Here is a 12,422-nt window from a genome sequence, read left to right as displayed (position 1 = left end):
GAAGTCAGGTTTAGCAAAGTATATTCCTGTGTTTAAGTGTTGCTGGAAGGGTTTATAACCATTTGGCCACATTGCAATATATCCATACTAAGGGTTATGCTTATGGCTTTATAGACATATGTGTTAATTTGGATTGTTGCTTCTACCTTTCCTTTAAATTTCAGGTATTGTCTTGGTGGCCATTAATCCCTATGAAACCCTACCCATCTATGGAACAGACATCATCAATGCCTACAGTGGTCAGAATATGGGGGACATGGACCCCCACATATTTGCAGTGGCCGAGGAAGCTTACAAACAAATGGCCAGGTTAGTAAATCTCAGGAGCCCAGTGCCGACGCAAGTCAGCCTTTTGCGATTCTGTAGTAGAGAGATCTGAGTGGATTTCCTTCACAGCTGGAGCTGGGCTGATGAAGTTGAGATCAGACAGGTCTGCTGTTTGACTTTCTTTGCTTTGCTCTCATTTCCTCACTCCTGTGTGTCGACCTTGCAGCTGTTCTGTCTGTATTGTTCTGTCTACGCCAGGACCAGCATGTGCTCTCTGCCGCCAATCAGTTGGTCAGTCCTTTCTGATCCAGAGGGCTTTTTCTTAGTGACCTCCACTAGCAGATTCTTCATGTTGTCTTGGGGCAGAATGGAGCTTAGATGCAGAGTACAAAAAATGTGTGTAGCTTGATTAGAATTGAGAGTCTACTCCTTTGGCTCATTGTATTTTGCTTGTGGTCTTGATTGCATTAAAGACCTAGAAATAAAAGGAACAAATCCATCACCATTGATCTTATAAACACACTTACCATTGATGCTGTTAGTGTCAGTATAAAGGAGGACCAGGATGTGATATTGTCCTCAATATCTCCTAAATAAGTTCTTTTGTTTAAATCTATCTAAATGCATTTGTCAGGAGCCACCAGGATTGTAGTAACCAGTGTGATTGAAATGTCTAACAACAGAGCTTACCTCAGAGAGACAGAGAGATTGAAAGCTCATTTGTTTTAAGTGCTCTCTATGCACCTCACTATGAGGTTTTTATATCTTGGTCTCATCTTCCTGCCTGTGAAAATAGCTCCGTACTGCGATGATCCAGTTTTCTCTTTTGCTACAGAAAGGACTATAGGTTATTACTTTGTCAGCACAATGTAGCTGAGCTAAAATTAGTTATTTTCGAATGCAGCATCTCCTTCAGGAATTGGTGAGATCTGTGTTAGGTTCCACAGCTCATCTGGGTGTTAGCTCTGTAAATCAGGCTGCTGTTTAGTCTACAGTTCATTACTTAGAGTGGGCCTGTGTGTCACTATCAAAATAATACCTTTATCTAAGTATGAATTAGATCAAACTGTTGATTTATTAATCTGTCAAAAATGCAGGCTTTCCCCAGATGCACATGTGCACTAATGCACTAATATGTAAATTGTGCTCGAAATAAAACTGCTGCATTTGTGGATAATCTACAATTTCTACAGCACTAAACTAGTATGACAATGCTTTGCCAGCAAATCCAATTTGTGTGATAGTTTCAGCAGTATAAGACTAATGAAGGGTAGTAAATGCATATTTTACTGTACTTTCCAATAAAACACTGTGTTCAGTTTCAAAAGTTTCACTTTACGTGCTCAGGCCCCATAAATCCGTAACTAAACAAAGGAATGAAGGATCAAAGCTCAGTCCTTTTTCAGGGATGAGAGGAACCAGTCAATTATTGTGAGTGGGGAATCAGGAGCTGGGAAGACGGTCTCTGCCAAATATGCCATGAGGTACTTTGCTACCGTGAGTGGGTCAGCCAGTGAAGCCAACGTGGAGGAGAAGGTGCTTGCGTCGAACCCGATCATGGAGGTAAGACTCGCGGTGCCTGGCCTTTCTTGGGGCTGCTGTCGTTGCTCTGTGTGTGTTGAAACAAGCCGCCGTTCATCCCATGCAGAACACTACAGTGAAAAATGGGAAGTCTCACTGTTTCAGCTGCGCCATCTGACGTGACTTGGCAGAAGAAGGCACCACTACCAAAAGTTTCTTTTTTTTGTTCTCTTCTAAACATAGAAGTTAACTTCTATCAGCTCCCGTGCTGCTTGGGAAAGAAGTTTTAAGTGGTTTTCAATCGAATCATGGAAACGCATTACAAATATCTGAAACAATTTGCCTGGTCTGCAATTTAAAATAGTAAATGCTGAAAAAAAAAATGTTTTAGGTGCTTATTCACCTACAAAATGTGTCTGGGAAATGCGCTGTGGCAAACAAGACATTTGATTGAGATCTTCAGGATAAGAATGGATATTAGTGACCTTTATAGTTCATGAACTGTTTAAATGTAAAGAGCAAACATTGGCAGTGGTCACATTTCCCTTCCAAGTCGCCAATCTCTATAAGGTCATTGTCCTGGAAAACGGCTGTTGTGACAGTAAAGACTTTGTGTTGTCTAAGCCTGAGAACAGTGTTCAACGTATCATGCCTCCTGTGATGTAAAAGGCAGGGTGCAGAAATGAACGGCCCTTCGCTCAGATGGTTGTTTGTCACGCGGTTATTTTCATCTCTAAACGAGAGCTCTTCCATTGCCTGCTGCTTCTCACGGACCCCCAACAGGAGCAGCAAATCATTTTGCTGTGCAAAAAAAGGGAATCAATCTTCACCTTGGGTTCCTTGAGCTGCTGAGGGAATGAGCAGGTCCTGGCCATCATAATCAGTGTTAGTACTTGCATGTTCCAAGCAGTTGTTCAGGGTGTGTGTGTCATGGAAGCTTCAAAGCTGTAATTCTAGAACCTCTGTGTGTTTGTGGTATCGTTGTTATGGAAGGTGCCGCAGATGTGCTGTAGGCGGTATTATTCAGCAACAGCATGCCACCAAGAAATTCTTGGCGTACTTGTTTTGTCCTGAATAGAATTAGCCATTTAGTAAATGAGCAGTGCCAAACAAGTATCTATCCATTTCTTTAGTGGAAATTGGTTATTTTTTTCATACAAGCACATTGTACTTCATTGCTTAAGGAGCATTATTCTGCCTGTAACTGGCAGCACTGATCTGATATTGAATACAGTATATCCTTTAATTTCAATCCTGTCAATATCTTGATAGATGTTGTTGTAGCATGCTTTCAAATCAACAAGTATACAACATGAATATTTTGAAGTTTTACTTAGGCCTGTCATCAGATTCTAATATGCACTTTATTGAGCAAGCAGGAAGTGGACAATTATTGCCCCAGAGTAATTCTTTGTTAACTGGAACCCTTCACTCTTGTAGGGCCAATACGAGACTGCTTGTTCTTAATTAAAATAATCAGATTCCCCTGGAAGAGTCTGGGAAAACTGTTCTGTGGGGCTATACACACAGTAGAAAAATGGCAGTTTATTTTGAGCTCTCTAGTTTCAATGGCCTTCTGACATGTTTCTCTCTCTCTCCTATTAAGGCATTCTTGTTATTAATATCCCCAATAAATTCTGTAGAAACTCTAGTGCTCGGCTGCCTATTAATGAAACTTTCATGCTGAGCTCAAAGTGGAGCAGCAGGAACACTAGAATGGCCGTTCCTCATATCTGGTACTGCATGTGCTTGTCACTTGAGGTTCCCATGGCTTCACCTCAGAAAACTGATCCTACACGTCTGCATTCTAAAGTGATCATTTCTGGGTTATTGAAATAGAAATTCACAGCTATTGATCAGTGGAACGCATTTTGAGACAAAACAAGTGTGAATATATTTGTAAAATACAAAGTACCTTTCAAATGTATTCATCTCCTTCCAATGATGTCCCATTCACTAATGCTGAATTACGAATCACACGCATACACTTTTTCAAGTGAACATTGTACTGTCAAAACCTGCACGTTTAAAACTGAACACTAATATGTGTTCTTTAGCCCTTTCTTCCTCAAATGACCACCTCAAAGTTTATAAATGTTCATCTGTTCAGAAAGAAATGATGACTAATGAAAACTAATGAGCTTGCTGCTTCATTCCTTTTAGCTTGGTAGATGCAATAAATTGCAGTGACAATGGAACAAGCCAGGTTTTAATCGCAGGCCCCTGATTACATAATGTAGAGGTTTGTGTTTCTGTTGCCTTTCTGTTTACTTCTCTTTATTTCTATTTCTGCACATATGTTCTGAATACTCTTGGTTTATTACTATACCGAAACACATCCAATATAACATGAGGTTTAACTAGGCATTTATAGTATGTAAGAATTCTTTCATCACATACAGCATCCTGTTTGTTGTGGTGGTTTTAGAGAGCAAAACTACTCTTTTTCTTTGAGAAGAGCTTTGCAGCCAAGTTTTAATGAGAGTGTGGTAGGTGTCAGTTCCCTGGCTTTTTTGCAGAGCTTGCCTTAATGTGCTACACTCTGTCAACCGTGTCAGAAAGGTGCCGAGTCAAGGTCCCAGGGGTGCAATTAAACCATCTCTTTTTGCTGGTGAAAACCCTATTTAGGACTTTCTGATCCAGAGAAAATGAACGAATGTGAAGCAGTATTTACTTTGATTCGGTGAGGAGACCATCAGTCTTTAGTTCAGATTAGTAAATGCGGCTGGTTTCAGAGTTTCATGAGGTTTTCACTCTGTTTTTCTCTAATTGTGCGTGGGCAGTCCCTGAAAGCTGACTCCAGGTACACCTAAAGTGTAGCAGCAGCAGACTGCAGAATACGGTTCGTTCAGGAGAACAGAAAAGCTGCATCAAGAAACCAGTCACACTGCTGTAGTCACACTCTGCTCTGTCAGTTTTATATTTCCTCATGATGCTGATGCTGGGAGATGCCTCTGCTCTGGCTCCTCCCCTTAGATTTCTGTAAATCTGCAGTGTTCGAAGACCTTCCCCTCATTTCTGTTTGCTACATTTCTTTTAATGAATTCTATGCTTTCTATATGTTTCAAAATTCTCGTTTGTCAACAAAATGCAACCATATCGTATATTAGAAGATCGTATTTGATTTCAAGAGCTGCTTACTTTTTCCTCTCCAAATATTGGCGTAAAAGTAGTTTCCCTGGACCAATGCAATAGTGAATGTGTCCAAAAATAAAAGGATATTGACAGAGTATCCTTCTCCTCTGCCTTACCCTGAGTTTAAGTGTGTCAATGCTGTGTTTTAGGCCATAGGAAATGCCAAGACCACCAGGAATGACAACAGCAGTCGCTTTGGGAAGTACATTGAGATCGGATTTGATAAGAGGTATCGGATCATTGGGGCCAACATGAGGACGTACCTGCTGGAGAAATCAAGAGTGGTCTTTCAGGTAAGTGAAACTCTCTGAAGGGGAGCTGATTACCTCATTCCATCCCTTTTCTAACTGCTTCATCCAAATCAGGGTCACGAGGAAGCAATACTGTAGGTACAAGGCAGGGTACATCCTGGATGGGATGCCAGTCCATTGCAGGAAACACACAAACACAGACACGGACACACACCAGGGCCAATTTTCTCAAAAGCTAATTAACCTACCTGTATGTTTTTGAACTGTGAAGGAAACTGGAGCACCCGGAGGAAACCCACACACAAAGAGAACATAAAACTCCACTCTGCTAACCACTATGTCTCCATGTTGTTCAACTAATTCCTGTAGTGCTGAACATTAACAAAGCAGCAGCTCAAATCAGATTTCATGATGCAGTTTAGAGTTTTGAATTGGTTCACTGTACAAAAATGTTCTGAAGCATGGAGTACTTGTAAATACGAATAGACAACAGGGGTAAAGTACATGCAGTGCTGTACAGGACACATTAATTCAGGTTGTTCAATGCGGAGTCCGATACATGTATTACTATCTAATAAGGAATGAAATCTTGTTTGTAAATATGATCTGATTTTCCTTAATTAAAAGTAAGTCTTTTACATGTGTGGAAACATAAGATTTACCTTATTTGAAGAAATAAGAAAATCACTTTTAGTGAAAAATGCAATTTATTTGGCTAATTCCCTCACAGAAAACCAGGGAAACAGAGTCAGGGAAAATGTAATTTCATTGTTGGAGTTAATTGGCCCTGCTGTGAGTGTTTGTGCGTCTGTACCTGCTCCCTGCAATGGACTGGTGTCCCATCCAGGGTGTATCTTGCCAGTGTAGGCTCCAGCTCCCCCGTGACCCTGTATTAGATAAAAAAACGGTCAGAAGATGGATGGATGGAGTTGTTACATGGCTATACCTGTCTCTGTAGCACAATCAAAGAGTGTTTGTGCTATTGTTTCCTCTCACATTGTACCCAATCACTGGACTGAGTGGTTTTCCATTGAACACCAAATTGGACACAGATTTTGCTGGGTTGACCTGTGAACACTGGAAAACGTTGCCAGCTTGATTACTAGTCACCAAATAGCCAATGATCTACTGTGTCTATTTCACAGAAGAGCTTAAGAATAGTGTATTTCTTTATAAACTTCAGATTGATTCATAACCTTTCGAATCTATGGAAATATAACTCTGAATTCAGCTCTAAGACATGCATCTAAGACTGGCAACCAATGTGTTCACAAGCTGTGTTTTGATTATGTAATGTTTGCATTTTGTTTTGACTTTTTTAAGCGGCTCAATACTGTAGTAGTGTTGTTGGATTGTAGCTAAGAGTCAGAAAAGAGCCAGTGTTTGGTATGTTTGAAATGGGAAATGGCACTATTAACATCCACCGGGGAACCTGCCAAGATCTTACTCTGTCCTTGATAGACAGTGCACTGACATGACCTATACAGTATATATGACTGCTCTTTCTTTGGCTAATTAGTTGCAGTCCATAAAATTAACTAAGATCTGATACTGGTTGCTTTAGTGAGAAAATACAAAAATGCCAGAAGAAAGTTAATTGAAATATATTTTTCATATCTAGAATTATTTAGCTAGTGGGTTGCACAGGTCGTTATGTCACTTTTAATGGCACAGCCATGTCTGAATCTAAGCCTACCTTAGTGCAGGGAGGGACATGTCAGAAAAAATGTGTGTGTTGTGTCCTCTGTCCCATTGAGGCCCACTGCCACCCGATATACTGTAGTATTACAGCTGTGTGGGCAAATTGAAAGAAGTCTCTCTAAATGCAGATCAGCATCTTGGGAAGACCAGTTGCTGTCCAAAGGCAGTTAGGTTTCAGGTGGATGAGAAGGAAACTTATCTTTCTGTTCATTACAGATGTATTACAAAATGTGTGTTCTCATCTGTTAAGGAGTTTTGTGTTTCTTTTTTAGGGAACAGGCAGTCTAAAATTTAGTATTTTCATTCCTTCAGACCCTAAATGTGTTTTTGTCCTGTGAACAAAGAACAGTTACAGAAGGTTAAATGCAGCTATTATAACCTCTAATGTTAATGCAAATTTTAAAAACGTTTATCTTTTACACCAGTGCAATGAGAGAGTCCTGCGCTGATAATAACTGCGAGGTCAGCTGTGCCTTCAAAGAGCACTCTGTTTGTATGTTAGGCTGACTTGAAGTCTTGCAGTCCACTGTACTGCACAAAGGCTCTGTCAGTGGTCAGATTGACCTCTGATTCCTGTACTAGCCAGTGATTGCTTTTGTGGTCTAACCAACAATTGACTAAGCATGCTAATTGCACGTATGCAATCATTGGTGAAGGCTCTTTGATGGCGCTTTTCCAGAATTAAATAATAACTAAAAAAATAAGATGCAGCTGACATGCAGCTGTAATGTATTTTGATCACCTTCATGCACTACTCCCACTCTTCAGTGAGAATATACTGGCTAATATTCTGTCATAAAATGAAAAGAACGTGGACTGTACTTGTGCTTTTTTATGTTTTTGGAAATGTGGAAATGTAATTGGTTTACCTTATGAAGACATTGGCATATCTCTGCATGGTAATATATCATTGTAATTCCTGTTGTTTTTCTCTTACATGCTAACGTCAGAATCGTGTGCATGCATTCTAAATGTTTTGCACCTTGCTAGTTGTTCCTGTAGTTTTTTTGTAGAATTTAGTAATGGTGCAGAAATTAATATACCTAAACGAATCCTTTTGTTCCAGACCTCGCACAGTTTTCACAGAACTGCAGCCACACTATTACTAGGAAGTAAAAACTCTGCCCACTGTGGGTTTTGATAAGAGTTGCAAATTGTCTAAGAACGCTCAACGTTTAGATAAAGCATTTCAAATTACCTCTGCCTTAGCTAACTATTTCATTTATCTAGGCTTTAATTTGTGTTGGTTATTTTAATCAATTACAGAAATTGGGAATTGAGTGTTTGCCTGTAGAGACCTTAAAGGGTTTATTTACATGTAGTTTGTATTATTTCCCCTTCAGAAGACAAGGACAAAATACTTTCTTTCCTCTGTTGCCAGACCAGGATGTTGTTTTGACCCAAACTAACAGTGAAGTGAGAGGAGTCGGGGGTTTGTATCTGAAGTCCTGAGTGAAATGTGGAGGGAGCACACCAATCAGGCAGACCTGGTATCCATCCGGAAGTGCAGCAGGGGCAGTACGGGCTGGATTGAAATCCACTTTAGTGAAAAACATTGCTCTTTTTTTGGGCCACAGATATGTGAAAGCATATTCTATTCCTTGTTTCTGACAATCTACGTTTCCTGTGCGTTATTTTAAAGTGTTTTTTAAAACATCATTTACTCAGTAATTTTGTGACTGTTTCTAAATGTTCCGCTTTGACTGGTATTGTTCTAGGCAGACGAAGAGAGAAATTACCATATATTCTACCAGCTGTGTGCTTCTGCACGCTTGCCGGAATTCAAAGCTCTTAAGTTAGGTAAGTTGCTTTAATTCTCTCAATGAACTACTCTTCTTTTTTTCACCGAAAGAACTGAAGTCCTGACTCTCTCTGCAAGCTTCTGCACGGGGGCTCAGGGTGACTCATACAGAAGCACTAATGAGTCTGGGAATATGTGGCTACAGAACCATTGCACACTCGCCAGCAATAAAGTGGCTGAGATGTGCATTCAGGCTTGTTCCTTTTCTTCTCTGCTGCAGCTCAAGGATACAATTCAAGATGGCATTAAATATAAATCAGACTTCAGCAGGAGCACATTTCTTCAGAAGCAATAATTCTGTTGATGCTGTTCGCAGGCACAACTGACTCCCACAAGTTACTGGCAAACAGCCAGTCATGCAGCAAACGCGAAAGCGAAAAAAAAACCATAACCTTTATTTGAAATGTGTTGCTGACTTCTACATCAGCTGTGTACTATTTGATTTCCATTTCAATAGTGTTTATTAGTGTGTCTCATGGCATTAAAATGTTATTTACCTCGTCATGAAAATTGTACATTTATGTCAGCAACAGAAGCAATATTGGACTTATGATACCAAGAACGCTAAGCTATTATAGAAGCATTTTGTTTTCCTGCAACATATTCAACATCAGGAAACGGATTAATAACGGGTTCATAACAGATGTTAGATGTACAGCTTTTGTCCATTCATAAATACATTCAACAAGGGTTTTGAGCTGGTGAAGGACATTTTCATAAATCGCAGCTCTTGAGCTGCCGGTCCCTGTGGTGGAAAAGCAGCAGTATGCTCCCTGAGAGTGTGGGGGCAGAGCTGCCCGATTGGCTGTGTGTGAGCATGAGCGGATGTGTCCCACGGAGAGGAGGCCCCTGTCTGTCCTGTGTCTCCAGAGTTCTGCTCTCCAGTGCTGTCACCCTGGCATGTTCTGCAACTGCACCCTGGTAGTGGGGGAGTTCCAAGCACAGACGAGGCCGGTTGCTTAGCAACAGGATCAGGCCAAAACCGTAATCTTGGAAATGGCTTTACTTTTCGTGTTGAATGTCACGCAGCAAATCACCGAAGCCTTTACCATCTGTGTTCGGGAGATCAAGTACGGATTTTATTATCTGTTGGTTCTGCCTGCCTGTTTGTTTTTTGAGGTATCAACAGGCAGTACACCAATCAGAAAACTAGCAGAGTTCTCACATTCTGCTTGCTAGGTGGCTAGTAACCCTGGACATTTTTGAGATTTGCACATCTTGATATCCAGTAGATATGAAAACAAGCTTGAGGCTTGAGACAGGCAGATGTCTTAGAATTGTAATTGTGAAATTGAAGAAGGATAATATTTAGTTGTAAACAGTCATATATCTTGTCTTGAGTAGTAATGGGGGACATAAGGAAAATATAATTTTAGCAATAGATTAATGAGTAGACATACAGGCCTACAAATTATCAGACAGATAAAATAATAATAATAATAATTGCTTACACTTTATATAGCGCTTTTCTGGACGCTACACTCAAAGCGCTTTACAGGTAATGGGGACTCCCCTCCACCACCACCAATGTGCAGCATCCACCTGGATGATGCGATGGCAGCCATAGTGCGCCAGAACGCTCACCACACATCAGCTGTCAGTGGGGAGGAGAGCAGAGTAATGAAGCCAATTCAGAGATGGGGATTATTAGGAGGCCATGATTGGTAAAGGCCAATGGGAAATTAAATATAAGGTGCAATGTATCGTTTCAGCTGTGTAACTCACATTGTTTCAGGTTGTATCTGGACCTCCTTCATTAAGAGCTATGTACTTGGTATTTCTGTGAGCATTGATTGGAGAATCTGTCTTGCAGGCTCTGCCAATGACTTCCATTGTACCAATCAGGGCCGTAGCCCAGTCATCGACGGTGTGGATGATGCCAAGGAGATGGTCACCACCAGACAAGCCTTCACATTATTAGGTAACTCCCCAGTGTCTCTTATGTGGGGAAGTGCTGCAGGGATACTGACTTCTTACTGTTCTCTTAATTCGTCAATGTACCCTTTCTTGTGTGAAATACAAATCAGTCTTTGAAAATATTGTTTTTTGCCATTGTAGTTTCAATCAGTTTACCTCCAGCTCATGTGAATGCAAAAGAATTACAAGCTGAACAAACACTCTGCTTTTTGATGTTTTGCTTTGCTATTGGTATTGAACAGTTTTAAAGTTTTTTTATAGAGGCATAAACGATTCTTATTGGAAGACTGTGTCATTGGAACTTCTCCTTGGATCATAATAACATTGTTATGGTGTTTCAGGTATTAACGAATCTTACCAGATGGGCATTTTCCAAGTTCTTGCAGCTATCCTCCATCTAGGCAATGTGGCCATCAAGGATCGGGATTCAGACAGCAGTATAATCCTGGTAAATTACTACATTTATTTTGCATGTCTTTATTCTAGTTTTTTGAATACATTTATAGATTTTTATAATTCAGCTTTCCACTTTCAGTCCTATGAAATGTATGCATTATAATAATATGGATATATTAGAATGGGTAATGTGGATAATAAATCCAGTTTTTAAAATATAAACATTTTCCTTCATTGGATCTCATGGATTGTCTTTGTTTGAGGGCACACTGGCAGGACTTTTTACTTCTTCAAAGTACTTCTTTTTAATTTGCAGTATCTTAACTTCTACAACCAATATGTCCTCACTCTCATTCCAATTTTAGCCCAACAATGTCCACTTGACCATTTTCTGCGAATTAATGGGAGTGACCTACCAGGACATGTCCCATTGGCTGTGCCATAAGAAACTCATGACGGCGGCAGAGACTTACATTAAGCCCATCCCGAAACTGCAAGCCATCAATGCAAGGGATGCCCTTGCCAAACACATCTATGCCAAACTCTTCAGCTGGATTGTTGATCATGTCAATCAAGCCCTGCACTCCACAGTGAAGCAGCATTCCTTCATTGGAGTTCTCGACATTTATGGGTATGTAAGAGCCTTCCAGGAGTCAGCTCCGGTCAGTCCACTCAGTAAGACACACAGACTGTGAGACCGTTCATCATGTTCATTCTTTCTGCACTGTTCGGCATTCTTACTTTTCTCTCTGACATTTAGTACATTACAGAGCACTTGTTGTTTAGCTCACTTTTGGGCATTTTCACTTGTTCATACGCAAAATTGCATTCAGCACTGCACAATTATTAGAGTGGTCCTCGTTCAAGGTACAGTACATGAAAAAACAACTATGTTGACGTGGGTGATTTGAAGAATGTAATATATCCCAGATGTGTAATTAAGTTGAAGCAATTTACCACATTAATATTTAAATTAAACTCCTGTTGTACCGGCCTGATCCCTTTTTTTGTAAAACACCGTGCAAAAACCCTTTGAGTAATTGCGTTGTGCTATGTAGGCAGATTCTCCTAGTGGTCTGGCTAATTTACTACTTCTTTACTAAAATGTCAGCATTGCAGATTCTGAGTGGTTTATTTTTTTTCCTTCCAGATTTGAAACGTTCGAGATCAACAGCTTCGAGCAGTTCTGTATAAATTACGCAAATGAGAAGCTGCAGCAACAGTTCAATATGGTGAGTTCTGTTGTATTGATGTCATTTGCATGGAGTTCTATGATCCTCAAGGGATGTTCACTCTGACATCCTCTAATTACACCTGCTAACAAAGTGTGATGTGTAAGCATCAGAGAATCGTGGTTCTTTGTGTTAGCATTTTAAAATAAAATGTTATTTAAATTTTATATCTCTGGGGTTAAATTTCTAGATAACCAGTGT

The 12,422-nt window shown here is 40.2% G+C and overlaps 1 protein-coding gene across 3 annotated transcripts in view; it reads left to right on the top strand.

Moving 5' to 3' along the window:
• The window catches only part of myo5aa (myosin VAa), a 69,414-nt gene that overhangs the window by 21,687 nt on the left and 35,305 nt on the right, over positions 1-12,422 (top strand). For all 3 annotated transcript variants that reach the window (XM_088921436.1, XM_088921435.1, XM_088921434.1), the window contains exons 4-11: positions 165-309; positions 1,674-1,830; positions 5,073-5,216; positions 8,594-8,675; positions 10,490-10,597; positions 10,935-11,041; positions 11,355-11,620; positions 12,140-12,221. In XM_088921436.1, coding sequence (XP_088777562.1) covers positions 165-309; positions 1,674-1,830; positions 5,073-5,216; positions 8,594-8,675; positions 10,490-10,597; positions 10,935-11,041; positions 11,355-11,620; positions 12,140-12,221 — 1,091 coding nt within the window. The remainder of the gene's footprint in view (positions 1-164; positions 310-1,673; positions 1,831-5,072; positions 5,217-8,593; positions 8,676-10,489; positions 10,598-10,934; positions 11,042-11,354; positions 11,621-12,139; positions 12,222-12,422) is intronic.

The sequence above is a fragment of the Atractosteus spatula genome, chromosome 7, assembly GCF_055471065.1.
Source record: "Atractosteus spatula isolate fAtrSpa1 chromosome 7, fAtrSpa1.hap1, whole genome shotgun sequence".
NCBI lineage: Eukaryota > Metazoa > Chordata > Actinopteri > Semionotiformes > Lepisosteidae > Atractosteus > Atractosteus spatula.
This window is presented reverse-complemented; position numbering and strand designations above follow the sequence as displayed.